The sequence below is a fragment of the Oncorhynchus gorbuscha genome, linkage group LG10 (assembly GCF_021184085.1).
Source record: "Oncorhynchus gorbuscha isolate QuinsamMale2020 ecotype Even-year linkage group LG10, OgorEven_v1.0, whole genome shotgun sequence".
Lineage (NCBI taxonomy): Eukaryota > Metazoa > Chordata > Actinopteri > Salmoniformes > Salmonidae > Oncorhynchus > Oncorhynchus gorbuscha.
The window spans coordinates 82,650,136-82,665,624 of record NC_060182.1 but is presented as its reverse complement, the minus strand read 5'-3'; the positions used below and the strand labels follow the sequence as shown (position 1 = coordinate 82,665,624).

The 15,489-nt window shown below is 44.9% G+C and overlaps 1 protein-coding gene across 1 annotated transcript in view; it reads left to right on the top strand.

Annotated features, from left to right (window-relative positions):
- Positions 1-10,477, top strand: part of LOC124046653 (mitogen-activated protein kinase-binding protein 1-like) — a 61,581-nt gene extending 51,104 nt beyond the window's left edge. Inside the window, 9 exon segments of the mRNA XM_046367271.1 lie at positions 71-337; positions 599-726; positions 3,566-3,750; positions 3,964-4,155; positions 4,465-4,540; positions 4,675-5,039; positions 5,830-7,005; positions 7,288-7,373; positions 7,533-10,477. Of these exon segments, the coding sequence (XP_046223227.1) occupies positions 71-337; positions 599-726; positions 3,566-3,750; positions 3,964-4,155; positions 4,465-4,540; positions 4,675-5,039; positions 5,830-7,005; positions 7,288-7,373; positions 7,533-7,829 (2,772 nt within the window). The 3' untranslated portion in view covers positions 7,830-10,477.
- Positions 10,478-15,489: the final 5,012 nt, after the last annotated feature.

The window sequence follows — 15,489 nt, the reverse complement described above, 5'->3', positions numbered from 1 at the left end:
GTGAATATTCCCACTATAAACTGTAGGCTCACAACTCATGTGTGCGTGTGTCCATCCGTCCGTCCTGTAGGAGAACTCTTTTGGCAGGCGGTCCTCCCAGGGCAGTCACCACTCTGAGGACAGGGGTCCCCGTCCGCGGCGCCGCTGGTCCAGACGCATGGACAGCATGGATCTGATGGTCAAGTCCATGTTAGACCTCAGACAGCTGGACTCCTTTGCCATGCCCCCCTCCTCCCCCACTAAGACCCAGACCCAGCCTGTTTCTGACTCCTTCAGAGACCCATTCAGAGAGGAAGAGCTGGGCAGTACCATCAGCCTGCAACCCCTCACTGCATGGGTGAGTTAATTTAACAGAGAACAGCCATCTGACCTTACTTTGGCCCTGCTTGATACAGTGCATAGACAATGTATTACTCCATCTATGTTACCTATGGATTTACTACTTCTAAATGTTCAATCATGGGTCACAAAATAGGTTGTATGAAACCATGGTACTCTCATCCATATTTTGTGTATTGAGGATTGTGAGGTCCAATTCAGTTATTTCAGGTGATGTTTTATGATTCATAGTATTTTCTCATGTTTGTCTTTCTTGCAGGGGGAGTCTGAGCAGAGGTCCCAGCAGCGGCCCAAATACATCACGCTCTCTCCACAGACACCTGACACAGAGACAGGCCCAGTGCTGTACCCCGACGGCTTTGAGGACAGGGTCAGCTTAGCCGGCAGGTAAATCAATCAAATTAATCAATCAATAAATGAGCCGTCGGGTAACACAGCTTCTACCTTTTTTCTCCTGGATCTCTACAATCTCTCCATGACACCATTGATGTATATCACTGCCTTATCATAGTACACATACAATATAGTTGGGGCCTGTAGTTTTCTCTGACATGGTAAGACTCCTGGCCCCTACATATCATATACTGTAGTTTGTATACTAAATGTAGTGCCTTCAGAAAGTATTCATACCTTTGACTTATTCCACATTTTGTTGTGTTACAACCTGAATTCAAAATGTGTTAAATTTATTTTTTGTCTCAGCCATCTACACACAATACCCCATAATGACAAAGTGAAAACATTGTTTTAGTCATTTTTGCAAATTTCTTTCAAATTAAATAAATATCTAATTTATATAAGTATTCATGCCCCTCAGTCAATACTTTGTAGAAGCACCTTTGACAGTGATTTCCGCTGTCTTTCAAGGTAAGTCCCCTGAGAGCTGTCAGTCTTTCTGGGTAAGTCTCTGAGAGCTGTCAGTCTTTCTGGGTAAGTCTCTGAGAGCTGTCAGTCTTTCTGGGTAAGTCTCTGAGAGCTGTCAGTCTTTCTGGGTAAGTCTCTGAGAGCTGTCAGTCTTTCTGGGTAAGTCTCTGAGAGCTGTCAGTCTTTCTGGGTAAGTCTCTGAGAGCTGTCAGTCTTTCTGGGTAAGTCTCTGAGAGCTGTCAGTCTTTCTGGGTAAGTCTCTGAGAGCTGTCAGTCTTTCTGGGTAAGTCTCTGAGAGCTGTCAGTCTTTCTGGGTAAGTCTCTGAGAGCTGTCAGTCTTTCTGGGTAAGTCTCTGAGAGCTGTCAGTCTTTCTGGGTAAGTCTCTGAGAGCTGTCAGTCATTCTGGGTAAGTCTCTGAGAGCTGTCAGTCTTTCTGGGTAAGTTCTCTGAGAGCTGTCAGTCTTTCTGGGTAAGTCCCCTGAGAGCTGTCAGTCTGTCTGGGTAAGTTCCCTGAGAGCTGTCAGTCTGTCTGGGTAAGTTCCCTGAGTGCTGTCAGTCTTTCTGGGTAAGTCCCCTGAGTGCTGTCAGTCTTTCTGGGTAAGTCCCCTGAGAGCTGTTAGTCTTTCTGGGTAAGTCCCCTGAGTGCTGTCAGTCTTTCTGGGTGAGTCCCCTGAGTGCTGTCAGTCTTTCTGGGTGAGTCCCCTGAGTGCTGTCAGTCTTTCTGGGTAAGTCCCCTGAGTGCTGTCAGTCTTTCTGGGTAAGTCCCCTGAGTGCTGTCAGTCTTTCTGGGTAAGTCCCCTGAGAGCTGTCAGTCTTTCTGGGTAAGTCCCCTGAGAGTTTTCCACACTAGGATTTTGAAACATTTGCCCATTTTTATTATTTTCAACATTCTTCAAGTTCTGTCAAATTGGTTGTTGATCGTTACTAGACAACCATTTTCAGGCCGTAGATTTAAGTCAAAACTGTAACTCGGCCACTCAGGAACATTCACTGTCTCCTTGGTAAACAACTCCAACGTAGACTTGGCCTTGTGTTTTAGTTTATTGTCCTGCTGGAAGGTGAATTAATCTCCCAGTGTCTAGTGGAAAGCAGACTGAACCAGGTTTTCCTCTAGGATTTTACCTGTGCTTAGCTCCATTCCATTTATTTTTTCTCTAAAAACCTCCCCAGTCCTTAACGATTACAAGCACACTCATAACATGATGCAGCCATCACAATGCCTGAAAATGAGGAGATTGGTACTCAGTAATGTGTTGTATTGGATTTGCCTCAAACATTACACTTTGTATTAATTACAAAAAGTGAATTGCTTAGCAACATTTTTTTTTCAGTTTTACTTTAGTGCCTTGTTGCAAGCAGGATGTATGTTTTGGAATATTTTTATTATGTACAGTCTTCCTTCTTTTCACTGTCATTCAGGTTAGTATTGTAGAGTAAACTATAATGTTATTGATCCATCCTCATTTTTCTCCTATCACAACCATTAAACTGTGTAACTGTTTTAAAATCACCATTGGCCTCATGGTGAAACCCCTGAGCGGTTTCCTTCCTCTCCGGCAACTGAGTTAGGAAGGACGCCTGTATCTCTTGTAATGACTGGGTGTATTGATACACCCATGCAAAGTGTAATTAATAACGTCACCATGCTCAAATAGATATTCAATGTCGGTTTATTTAATTTCTACACAGCTACAAATAGGTGCCCTTCTTAGCGAGGCATTGGAAAACCTCCTTGGTTTTTGTGCTTGAATCTGTGTTTGAAATTCACTGCTCGACTGAGGAACTTTTCCGATAATTGTATGTGTGGGGTATATAGATGAGGTAGTCATTCCAAAATCATGTTAAACACTATTATTGTGCTCAGAGTGAGTCCATGTAACTTATTATGTGACTTGTTATTTAGATTTGCCATAACAAAGGGGTTGAATACATAGTGACTCAAGACATTTCAGATTTTCATTTTTTATTAATTTGTTACCATTTAGAAAGCATCCTTCCACTTTGACATTATGGGGTATTGTGTGTGGGCCAGTGACCAACAAACTCAATTTAATCAGTTTTAAATTCAGGCTGTAAAACAACAACATGTGGTCAAATTCAAGGACTGTGAATAGTTTCTGAAGGCACTGTACATACTGTACCATCTAATCCATATATCCAGATACTTAGGGTCTGGAATGTTGTTTTCACTATATAATGTTTTATCAATTGCTGTTATATTGTGTAGTAACACTTGGTACCCTATTTCCTATGGACCCAGGTCATAAGTAGTGCACTGTATAGGGAATATGGTGGCATTTGGGATGCATCCTAGCACTTTAATAAACTTACACTCTACTATGTGTGTTTCTCTCTCTTTAGTGAGTACCTGGTGAAGGAGCTGCTGCCTGGGCCTGGGGCCAGCAGGAGTGTGAAGGGGTACCAGAACCAGAACCAGTGGAGCCAGGGTCACCATGACAAACACAGCCCAGACAGCGCCTGCTCTGTGGAATACTCCAGCAGCAGACTGTCCAGCCCAGACAATCAGCAGCAGCCACCTGGAGAGGGTGAGCCACACACACACACACACACACACACACACACACACACACACACACACACACACACACACACACACACACACACACACACACACACACACACACACACACACACACACACACACACACACACACACAGGGCTCACACACACACAGTTTCCCTGTGGACGTTTTTATGCAATGTACCTCTACTAGTTAATCAAATTGTCTGTGTGTCAGACCCTGAGCCCACGGAGCCTCTCAGTGTGGATGGGAACTCCTCTGAATTGGACCTGGAGGAACTGGAGGTGGAAGAGGAGGGGGGCGTAGGGAGGGGAGATGCCAAGGGGGTGACGGTAGTACCCCAGACCCCCGACCAGGAGGCCTTCCTCAAACAGCACTTTGGCAACCTGGCTGAGCTTAACAACCCAGGTAAGAACAGAGTCTACATCCCAGTTACCTTCTCCTTGACTGGTATAAGACATGTTGGTGGAAACTCCCACTATCCCCTGCCTCCACCAATCCAATGCTATTGTAAATAGACGTAGTGAACGCGTGCACACTTCAAGAGAAAATAAATATTATTGAGCTGCACGCAGAGACTATTGTCCACACAGGGAAATTGATTGTGCTGCCAGGAGTACATGAGACATAGTAGTTTACACATAACAAAGACACACACGGCAATAGTTCAACTATTTTCCAGATGTATCAATTGTATTAATCCTCTCTGATTGTCAGTGAGTCCGACGAGAGCTGCCACCCCTGACAATATCAGCATCTCCTCCAAGTTCCTGTCTCAATGCTCTACTGGAAGGTATGCCAGTTAGTTGATCAAAGAAAATCACTTAAATTAGTATGGGTTATCTCAAACGTGAAATATAATTTTAAATCAACTGAATATTTTGACAAACAGTCCCAGCTGAATGACTCTTAGTTTTTCCTTTCTAGCAGGACCTCCTTTCCATTCCTATCTAAGAGCATTGGTGAGGGGAAGGTAGGCAGCGGTGTGGTGAGGCCCCTGGTCTCTCAGGTGAGGCCTCTCATGGAGCGCAACCAGGACAGAGACCAGAGCCAAGCCCATAGCCAGAGGAAGGTCTCAGAAGACTCTCAAAAGGGCCCCACCGGGAGACTAGAAGTAGTGGACACTACGGAGAAGTTTCTTAATCTGCGGGCCTCTCCTCTGAGGAAGAAGCTGTTTAACCCTGCAGTGGACTCCCGTAGGATGGTCAGCCCTGTGACCAAGGCTGCAGCCTCTCACCTCACAACTACCGGCATGAGGAAGTCCCAGTCAGTCCAGAACCTGCACACTGAGGGTGAGACACTAAGGAAGGGATTGTGATAATGTCTTGATAATGTATTAATGGACAATGTTATGGTAATGTATTGCGGGACAATGTTATGATTTAAAAAGGTCCTCGTCTTATGTTCTATGTATGGTATAAAACCAGTAGATAGTGATGGCGCTGACGTCATCCACATATTCCTATGGGAAACTCCTGATGGCTCATGAAGCAGGAAGTTTTTTAAATTTGTAGCGTTCCATATTGCTTCATGTTGCTCAGCAAAGGATCATGGTCGATGTAGTCGTATTCATCCTGCCTGAACACCAACCTTATGTCTAAGGCATGAGAGCGCAAGCCTCCTCGTAGCCTGCCCGGTCCGTGATTGGGTCTGTGTGAGCACGTGGTCCTGTGAGACAAAAAAACATATCAGAACGGATCACTGTTTAATTAAAGATCTCGATTTGTAGCAAACTTGAAAATAATTCACTGTGGGGATCGAACTTCATAATAAATACACATTTTTGCCCAAAACGGACGTCTAGGTTGCTTTGTAGTAGCCGACCAGCAGAGCTAGTGACTTCACGCTCCAGCCCAGACACTAGGGACCTGTGTAAAACATTGGTCGGCAGCAGGCGGCTTGCAGACCAAAAAAATACTGAAATCACCAGGAATTCAGCTACAAATTAGTTTAATTTTGTAAATCTGTTCCCAAATATTCTCATGACTAAAACCATTTCTGATAAGAGACAGATGTTGTCGCCCTGGCCTGCATAGCCTAATCATTTACCTTTATTCTCTGTCTCTCTCTTGTTACCAGTAGACATGCCTCTAACCCTGTCTCGGCCCCCCAAGGAGGTGGCCCCCCTGCCCCATCACTCCCAGCTTCATCACTCCCATGCCAGCGAGGGTCAAGTGACACTCCCCACCACCCCCCGCAGCACACTGCCCAGCGTGCCCCCCTTCTGCAGCCCCACCTCCCCCCAGCCTCAGGACAACACCAGTACCAGCCACAGCACAGCCACTATGCCCAGGAGTCTAAAGTCCCGCTGCTCCTACATGAGCCCCACCACCAGTTCCATGGCCAAGATGTCCCGCTCCTTTTCCATGGGAGACAACCTAAACGTGACTGAAGAGGAGTCTGGAAGTAGTTCCAACACCTCCAACCCTCCAACGACCAAGAGTCAGAGCTGCTCCTCCCAGAGCCCGAGTACTAAAGCATCTTTCCCAGTGGCCATGGTCTCCTCGGCGTCGTCCTCCCTCTCAGGGATGGGTTTAGCCATGCCCCAAGCTGCTGTTATCCCCAACCTCATAGCTAGCTCTAACCCTAACCCAACCACCAAGAGTCTGCAGGCCAAGCTGATGTGCAGCACCCAGCCCCAGCTCAACCTGGACATCTCCAAGTCCCTCCCAGACAAGCCCTCCCTGGCAGTCTTCACACCCAACAGTACCTCCAAGACCACCACCACTTCCTCCAAGACTGTCAAAGAGGACAACCTCTCCCCCAGATCCCCAGTTAGCTCATTGCCCCAGGAGGGCCAGAATCAACCACCACTGCTCTTCAACAACGTCCAGCTAGTCATTGCACTGTCCCCCTCCCCTGCTGCTCCTTGGGAGACTAGCCCAGTGCTGAGCCCTGAGGCGGAGCAGCTTGGTCTCACCGCTGAGCTGCGTCCTGAGGCCCTTGTTGTAGACAACAGACTGGAACAGCCAAAGACAGAGGAAAGCCAGGGCCTGACCCAGGAGGAGAGCCCCGTGACGGAGCGGTCTCTTCAGGGCAATCCGGTCTACCTGCTGTCACAACGAGGGCCCGGCCAGGACCACACAGGTTTGCTCCAGCGTTCTCCCTCCTTCACCCTGTCATCTCTGCGTCTGGGCCTGACCAGCACCAAGCACTTCTTTACTACTGGTGCACTGTGGCCTGCTGTCTCCACCCCCATGTACTCTTCACCTTCACCCTGTCCATGTCCTCCGTCACTTAACCGGTTTCTCTCGATTGGTGAGGCATGCTCTCATTCTTTCTCTCTCTCTCACTCTACCACTCACTTAATCTCTTGGTCTCATCTCTCGCTTTTCATTAACAATGGTCCTTGTCCTTCTGTGTTTCCGTCCCTTGTGTAAAAGATCAAACATACCAAATTCTATGGTTACATATTGTTGACAACATGTTTCTTATATTGGCATATTGCCCTACTGTTGCCCAATAACCTATTGTCTTGTAGTTGTTGGTTTAAGCAGCGCGAGCCTTAGCAATGTACCACAACTCTCTCCTCTTAAATAGACGATTCTCTCAGTATGGAGTCGTGCAAGGTGTTGGCCAGCGAGCTACAGAACTCGTTTAGGAAGGCCTCCCGGTTCTACAGGATGGTGAGTCACTCACTGAAAGGCTACTATTTTATAGACCACTATCTCTGTCTGGGAGATGCAGAGATGAAATGTGCTGTTGATATACAACAATCAATGTACAACAACATCTTAGAACAGTTCCATACACTTCATTTGTGTGGTAATGTCTGTGTCTTGCAGGTGAACAGTGTGCCTGTAGCCTCCAGGCAGGAGCAGCATGAGATGGCCCGGGTCCTGTCTGAGGCCTTTGAGGTTGTGAGGGCCGAGCTGAGCTCCCTGCCGCAGAGCTCACTACCATCCCCCTCTGGAGAACCGGCAGCAGGAGGCTCCCTGTGTACGCTGGGCTGCCGGCCTGTAGGACCAGGCACAGGGGGATCAGGCTCAGGGGAGGAGAGGACTCTGGCTCTGCTGGAGCAGTACTCTGAGCTCCTCCTCAAAGCTGTGGAGAAGAGGCTGGACAACAATCAGGTCTCCTAGAGACATCTCAAGGGAGAGGCATCTTACTTTATTTACCCCACCCTTTAAGACTGAACCAACAAACCTTCTGACAAATGTAGAATTTTAAGCCATTGTGCAAGGATATCTGCAGAGCTGATTGATCAGGGGACCTACTACAGTACTTGTTATTTAAATCAACTTTTTGAAGATGAACAAATTAAAATATTCATGAGGGACATCTTTTTTACAAGTTATTTGTTAAAGGACTTCTTATCTCTCTCGCGATGGTGAAGCTTGCAGTCAGCACAAAGGCCCACTGTAATGGGCCAACGTATAACACTAACATGCCAACAGCACAGATACTGGTTATGTAGGGAGACCCCTCAGGATGATCGATGCCTCAGCATTCATTCCCAGTGTGGCTAAGCTGCACTACAGACTGTCATTGACTAACCTTCCTCCCTCTGTGTGTCACCTACCAGATAACTGCACTCTCACAACCACTTGTTTTGTTTTATTCACCCATCTTGCCAAATATTGTGCCCTGCTACTTTGTTTTAAGTAAGTTAGCCTGAGGCTAATACACAAGTAATTAGCGGTTATGCCCTTTGTTACATACTCTAGATCTCCCCTCGATGAAGGAAATATGAATAGTTGCTACATTTGATACGGGCTATCATTTTATAATAATAATAAATAATATAATAATAATATATGCTGGGTAGAAGTAGCAGAACATTTTGGAGAATCGAAGGGTGTTGTTGTTCAATACCTTTCCTGACCCCAGTGATCTAAAACAATACAATTGTGATCGCTACAATTTAAACTTTCTGTGTTGGTGTCCCTGTCCCAACCAGGGCTCTCACCCACCAACCCGTTGGACCAGGTCATAGCCTCCTCAAAACTACAAGTGGAACACAAGACCCTTCCAAGTCATAGAAGCCAGATTATCAGATATAATGTTTTAGTGGATGAGTTCATACATTGTGTTTTGAGAGGCCCTGTCGGTGTGTGATGTGTGGTTGTATTTATTATGTTGTAAAAGGTCCATGTTACAAAGGGTTTTTCAGCCTCTTGTTGTACAGTTTGTTTTGAGACTGGTGTCAGTATGTTTTGTGCCAGAGCTAGGTCATCAGTGAGGGACCAACATGCAAAAAACAGACCACCTTGAAGATATACAGTATCAACTGAGTCTCCTCGTTCTTCAACTCTACTGGATGATTTTATAAAACGTGTGAATTGTGTTCCCAGTAATAATACAAATGTTTCAAGGAAATGGGTGCCTTAAGTCAAAACCATATTTTTTCATGGTTCTAAATGTGTTAGGCAATACCAAAATAATATTCAATTGTAATCAAAAGGCAACTACTGAAATGTATCTACTGCTGTGGGAATCAAATGACATTGAGGAGAAGTGTTCTCTGGTGACAATGAATAGAGACATCTTAGTGTTGGGTTACTTGAGGATAAGAACATATTTCATTCATAGCTCTTCAGAGCTCTGCTGCACCAAGTCCTCAACATTAATTGGCTTCATGTTTTTATCCTAGTCTCTGGTACATTTCCACCACAGTAACAATATAAAGCACTTTTTTCCTATCAAAATGGTCATAGGTCAAATTAATGTATTTGTAATAGCTTAGGATACTAAACTGAACCTTCAGGGTCTCTGTGTGTATATAATGGTGGAACGTATGTGAGTCGAGGGCTCAGACTAATTATTATGTTCTGCTTGCTGCTATGGTAATTGTGGCCGCAGACAAGCACAACATTGCCCTCTGCTGTTGGACCTAAATCACTGCCCAGCTGCTATGACAGACAGCCCAATCACTCACCTCCCACCACTCATCTCTGGTCAGGATAATGATATGCTATGCTATAATACACTAGTGCTCTCAAACAATATTTTAATCACCTGTGTATACAGTACTGGGTATTTTCTCAGTTATTGTTACTTGTTGTTAGGAAACTTTCACATCTTGGTAGAAACTGTCTGATCAGGTACCCAATGTTCTTCTACTCTTTCAAAGTGCCACGCCTGTAACTCCTTTCTACTGTTGATTAAAGCATTGTATGTACAAATGACTAGATGGATGTGCATGGACAGACCGCCGAGATGTTAAATTGCAGTCGAGCCCTGAAAGGACATGGGTTATGGTATAGAATAAGAATGAATTATTCTGCTGTTTATTAGTTATTCACTATTTCCCCATCTGATTGACAATATTCAGAACGGTAACGTTATCTAGCAGACTGGAGGCTTCGTTAAGACATAGGATTGTATTTCAATGGACAGTAGTACAGATACCTTGTAACTTTCTGCTGCTTGTATGCATGAGTATATATGCATGAAGGGTGGTGAATGGAGGTTGACTGACTGGCTCGTTCCTTAGTAGGATTGCATGGTTGAACGTACCCTAGGCTTTTTAAAGAGTCAATCCCGCTCTTTTTCACTGACTGGTACCCCTGTAGCTGACCCTAGTTCTAATCTCACCTTTTGTATGTTATGATGATTACTTGTCTTAAACTGCAGATCATGGACCAGCATTTTCCTCTTTTAGGAATGATCACCTTTCAGCCATTTTGTGAGCTGTTTTCTGTTTTGCACCAACCTCAGTGTTTTTACTGTATTCCCTCTCTGAACTTCTCTCTCTGCCAGAGAATAAAAACAGATTTATTACACTCAACTTTGTTTTTCAGACTGAGCACTTTATCTACATAGGTAACATCCCAAATGGCACCCTATCAAAGGGAATAAGAGGCCATTTGGGATGTTACCTATCAAAGGGAATAAGAGGCCATTTGGGATGTTACCTATCAAAGGGAATAAAGCCATTTGGGGAATAAGAGGCCATTTGGATGTTACACAGCCATTTGGGATGTTACCTATCAAAGGGAATAAGACATTTTGCTGGTATTTATTATCAGACTGGGAGTTGAATGTGATTTGATGTCGAATAAGAGGCCCCACAGCTCCAGACAGGGACTCCACCAGCTGGAAGTAGCTGTATTTGATGTCATACCTGAAATTCACTAAAGGAAGAAAAAAAAGTTACGTGATCCTCCTAACAGACTCAATAAGTTGTAGTAACAGGCAGTATAAGTTGTAGTAACAGGCAGTACAGTACGAATTGTAGTAACAGGCAGTATAAGGTGTAGGTAACAGGCAGTACAGTACGAATTGTAGTAACAGGGGTCGCTCTGGATAAGAGCGTCTGCTAAATGACTTAAATGTAAATGTAAATGTAAATGTAGGTGTAGTAACAGGCAGTACTAGGTGTAGTAACAGGCAGTACTAGGTGTAGTAACAGGCAGTACAGTACGAATTGTAGTAACAGGCAGTACAGTACTAGTTGTAGTAACAGGCAGTATAAGGTGTAGTAACAGGCAGTACTAGGTGTAGTAACAGGCAGTATAAGGTGTAGTAACAGGCAGTACAGTACGAATTGTAGTAACAGGCAGTACTAGGTGTAGTAACAGGCAGTACTAGGTGTAGTAACAGGCAGTACTAGGTGTAGTAACAGGCAGTATAAGGTGTAGTAACAGGCAGTACTAGGTGTAGTAACAGGCAGTATAAGGTGTAGTAACAGGCAGTACAGTACGAATTGTAGTAACAGGCAGTACAGTACTAGTTGTAGTAACAGGCAGTACTAGGTGTAGTAACAGGCAGTATAAGGTGTAGTAACAGGCAGTACTAGGTGTAGTAACAGGCAGTATAAGGTGTATTAACAGGCAGTACAGTACGAATTGTAGTAACAGGCAGTACAGTACTAGTTGTAGTAACAGGCAGTACTAGGTGTAGTAACAGGCAGTACTAGGTGTAGTAACAGGAAGTATAAGGTGTAGTAACAGGCAGTACAGTACGAATTGTAGTAACAGGCAGTACAGTACTAGTTGTAGTAACAGGCAGTACTAGGTGTAGTAACAGGCAGTACTAGGTGTAGTAACAGGCAGTACTAGGTGTAGTAACAGGGAGTACTAGTTGTAGTAACAGGGAGTACTAGTTGTAGTAACAGGGAGTACTAGTTGTAGTAACAGGGAGTACTAGTTATAGTAACAGGGAGTACTAGTTGTAGTAACCGGAAGTACAGTACGAGTTGTAGTAACAGGAGGTACTAGTTGTAGTAACAGGCAGTACTAGTTGTAGTAACAGGCAGTACAGTACTAGTTGTAGTAACAGGCAGTACAGTACGAGTTGTAGTAACAGGCAGTACTAGTTGTAGTAACAGGGAGTACTAGTTGTAGTAACAGGGAGTACTAGTTATAGTAACAGGGAGTACTAGTTGTAGTAACCGGAAGTACAGTACGAGTTGTAGTAACAGGAGGTACTAGTTGTAGTAACAGGCAGTACTAGTTGTAGTAACAGGCAGTACAGTACTAGTTGTAGTAACAGGCAGTACAGTACGAGTTGTAGTAACAGGCAGTACTAGTTGTAGTAACATGCAGTACTAGTTGTAGTAACAGGCAGTACTAGTTGTAGTAACCGGCAGTACAGTATGAGTTGTAGTAACAGGCAGTACTAGTTGTAGTAACAGGCAGTACAGTATGAGTTGTAGTAACAGGCAGTACTAGTTGTAGTAACAGGCAGTACAGTACGAGTTGCATTAATAGTCAGTTCAGTACAAGTTGTAGTAACCGACAGTACTAAACTCCGCAAAAAAAAAAAAAACTCACTGTCAACTGAGTTTATTTAACATCTGTAAATATTTGTATGAACATTAGATTCAACAACTGAGACATAAACTGAACACAAATGGAATAATGTATCCCTGAACATAGGGGGGTCAAAATCAAAAGTAAGTCAGTATCTGGTATGGCCACCAGCTGCATTAAGTACTGCAGTGCATATCCTCCTCATGGACTGCACCAGATTTGCCAGTTCTTGCTATGATATGTTACCCCACTCTTCCACCAAGGCACCTGCAAGTTCCCAGACATTTCTGAGGGGAATGGCCCAAGCCTTCACCCTCCGATCCAACAGGTCCCAGATGTGCCCAATGGGATTGAGATCTGGGCGCTTCACTGGCCATGGCAGAACACTGACATTCCTGTCTTGCAGGAAATCACGCACAGAACAACGAGCAGTATGCATGGTGGCATTGTCATGCTGGAGGGTCATGTCAGGATGAGCCTGCAGGAAGGGTACCACATGAGGGAGGAGGATGTCTTCCCTGTAATGCATAGCGTTGAGATTGCCCGCATTGACAACAAGCTCAGTCCGACGATGCTGTGACACACCGCCCCAGACCATGACGGACCCTCCACCTCCAAATCGATCCCGCTCCAGAGTACAGGGCTCGGTGTAACGCTCATTCCTTCAAAGATAAACGCAAATCTGACCATCACCCCTGGTAATACAAAACTGTGACTCGTCAGTGAAGAGCACTTTTTGCCAGTCCTGTCTGGTCCAGCGACGGTGGGTTTGTGCCTGTAGGCGACTTTGTTGCCAGTGATGTTTGGTGAGGACCAGCCTTACAACAGGCCTACAAGCCCTCAGTCCAGCCTCTCTCAGCCTATTGGGGACAGTCTGAGCACCGATGGAGGGATTGTGCGTTCCTAGTGTAACTCGGGCAGTTGTTGTTGCCATCCTGTACCTGTCCCACAGGTGTGATGTTCGGATGTACCGATCCTGTGCAGGTGTTGTTACACGTGGTCTGCCACTGCGAGGACGATCAGCTGTCCGCCCTGTCTCCCTGTAGCAGTTTCTGTCACAGTACGGACATTGCAATTTATTGCCCACAGTCCTCATACCTTGCAGCATACCTAAGGCACGTTGATACAGATGAGCAGGGACCCTGGGCATCTTTCTTTTGGTGTTTTTCAGAGTCAGTAGAAAGGCCTCTTTTAGTGTCTTAAGTTTTCATAACTGTGACCTTAATTGCCTACCGTCTGTAAGCTGTTAGTGTCTTAACGACCGTTCCACAGGTGCATGTTCATTCATTGTTTATGGTTCATTGAAGAAGCATGAGAAACCGTGTTTAAACCCTTTACAGTGAAGATCTGTGGAGTTATTTGGATTATTTGGATTTTTAAGAATTATCTTTGAAAGACAGGGTCCTGAAAAGGGATGTTTCTTTTTTGCTGAGTTTAGTTGTAGTAACAGTACAGTACTAGTTCTTGTAACCACCAGTACAATACTAGTTCTAGTAGCAGGCTGTAGTAACAGAGATTACGGTACTAGTTGTGGTAACAGACAGTACAATATTAGTTGTAGTAAGACTGTACTTGTTGAAGTAAGACAGTAAGACAGTACTATTGTAGTAAAGGGCAGTACTGTACAAGTTGAAGGTGAGGCCAAATGTAAGATAAGAGCCATTTTGATATATGTGTGGCAGAAGTGGCCCCACAGTAGAGGTATCATAATACTGATAAAACCTAGCTGTCAAACAGGGAAATGGTTTCAATCGTTTTTTCCACCATTCATTTTTCCCCATAGGGGATTTTAGAAACATTTCAAATAAATCAAGTCAAATTTTATTGGTTACACACATATTTAGCAGATGTCATTACGGGTGTAGCGAAATGCCTGTGTGTTCCTAGCTCCAATAGTGCAGTAGTATCTAGTAATTTACAACAATACACACATCTAAAAGTAAAAGAATGGAGTAAAGAAATATCTAAATATTAGGATGAGTAATGTCTGAGTGGCGTTGACTAAAATACAGTAGAGTACATTATATACATATGAAATGAGTAAAACAGTATGTGACCATTATTAAAGTGACTAGTGTTCCAATTAAAGTGACCAGTGATTCCATGTCTATGCATATAGGGCAACAGCCTCTAAGGTGCAGGGTTGAGTAACCGGGTGTTTGCCGGCTAGTGATGGCTATTTAACAGTCTGATGGCCTTGAGATAGAAGCTGTTTTTCAGTCTCTGTCCCAGCTTTGATGCACCTATACTGACCTTGGTTTCTAAATGATCGCCAGGTGAACAGGCCGTGGCTCGGGTGGTTGATGTCCTTGATGATCTTTTTGGCCTTCCTGTGACATCGGGTGCTGTAGATGTCCTGGAGGGCAGGCAGTGTGCACCCGGTGATGTGTTGGGCAGACCACACCACCCTCTGGAGAGCCCTGCGGTTGCGGGCGATGCAGTTGCCGTACCAGGTGGTGATACAGCACGAAAGGATGTTATCAATTGTACATCTGTAAAAGATTGTGAGGTTCTTAGGTGCCAAGCTGAATTTCTTCAGCCTCCTGATGTTGAAGAGGTGCTGTTTCGCATTTTTCAACACACTGTCTGTGGAGGTGGACCATTTCAGATTGTCATTGACGTGTATGCCGAGCAACTTGAAGCTATTCACCTTCTCCACTGCAGTCCAGTAGATGTGAATTGGGGCGTGCTCTCTCTGTTGTCTCCTTAATTCCACAATCAACTTCCTTGTTTTGTTGACATTGATTGAGAGGTTATTTGGCACCACTCTGCCAGGGCCCTCACCTCCCTGTAGGCTGTTTTGTTGTTGTTGGTAATCAGGCCTACTACTGTTGTCGTCAGAAAACTTGATGATTGAGTTGGAGGTGTGCGTGGCCATGCAGTCCAGGGTGAACAGGGAGTACAGGAGGGAGCTGAGTACACACCCTTGTGGGGCCCAGGATCAGCATAGTGGAGGTGTTGTTTCCTACTTTCACCACCTGAGGGTGGCCCATAAGGAAGTCCAGGACCAAGTTGCACAGGACTAGGTTCAGACCCAGGGCCCCGA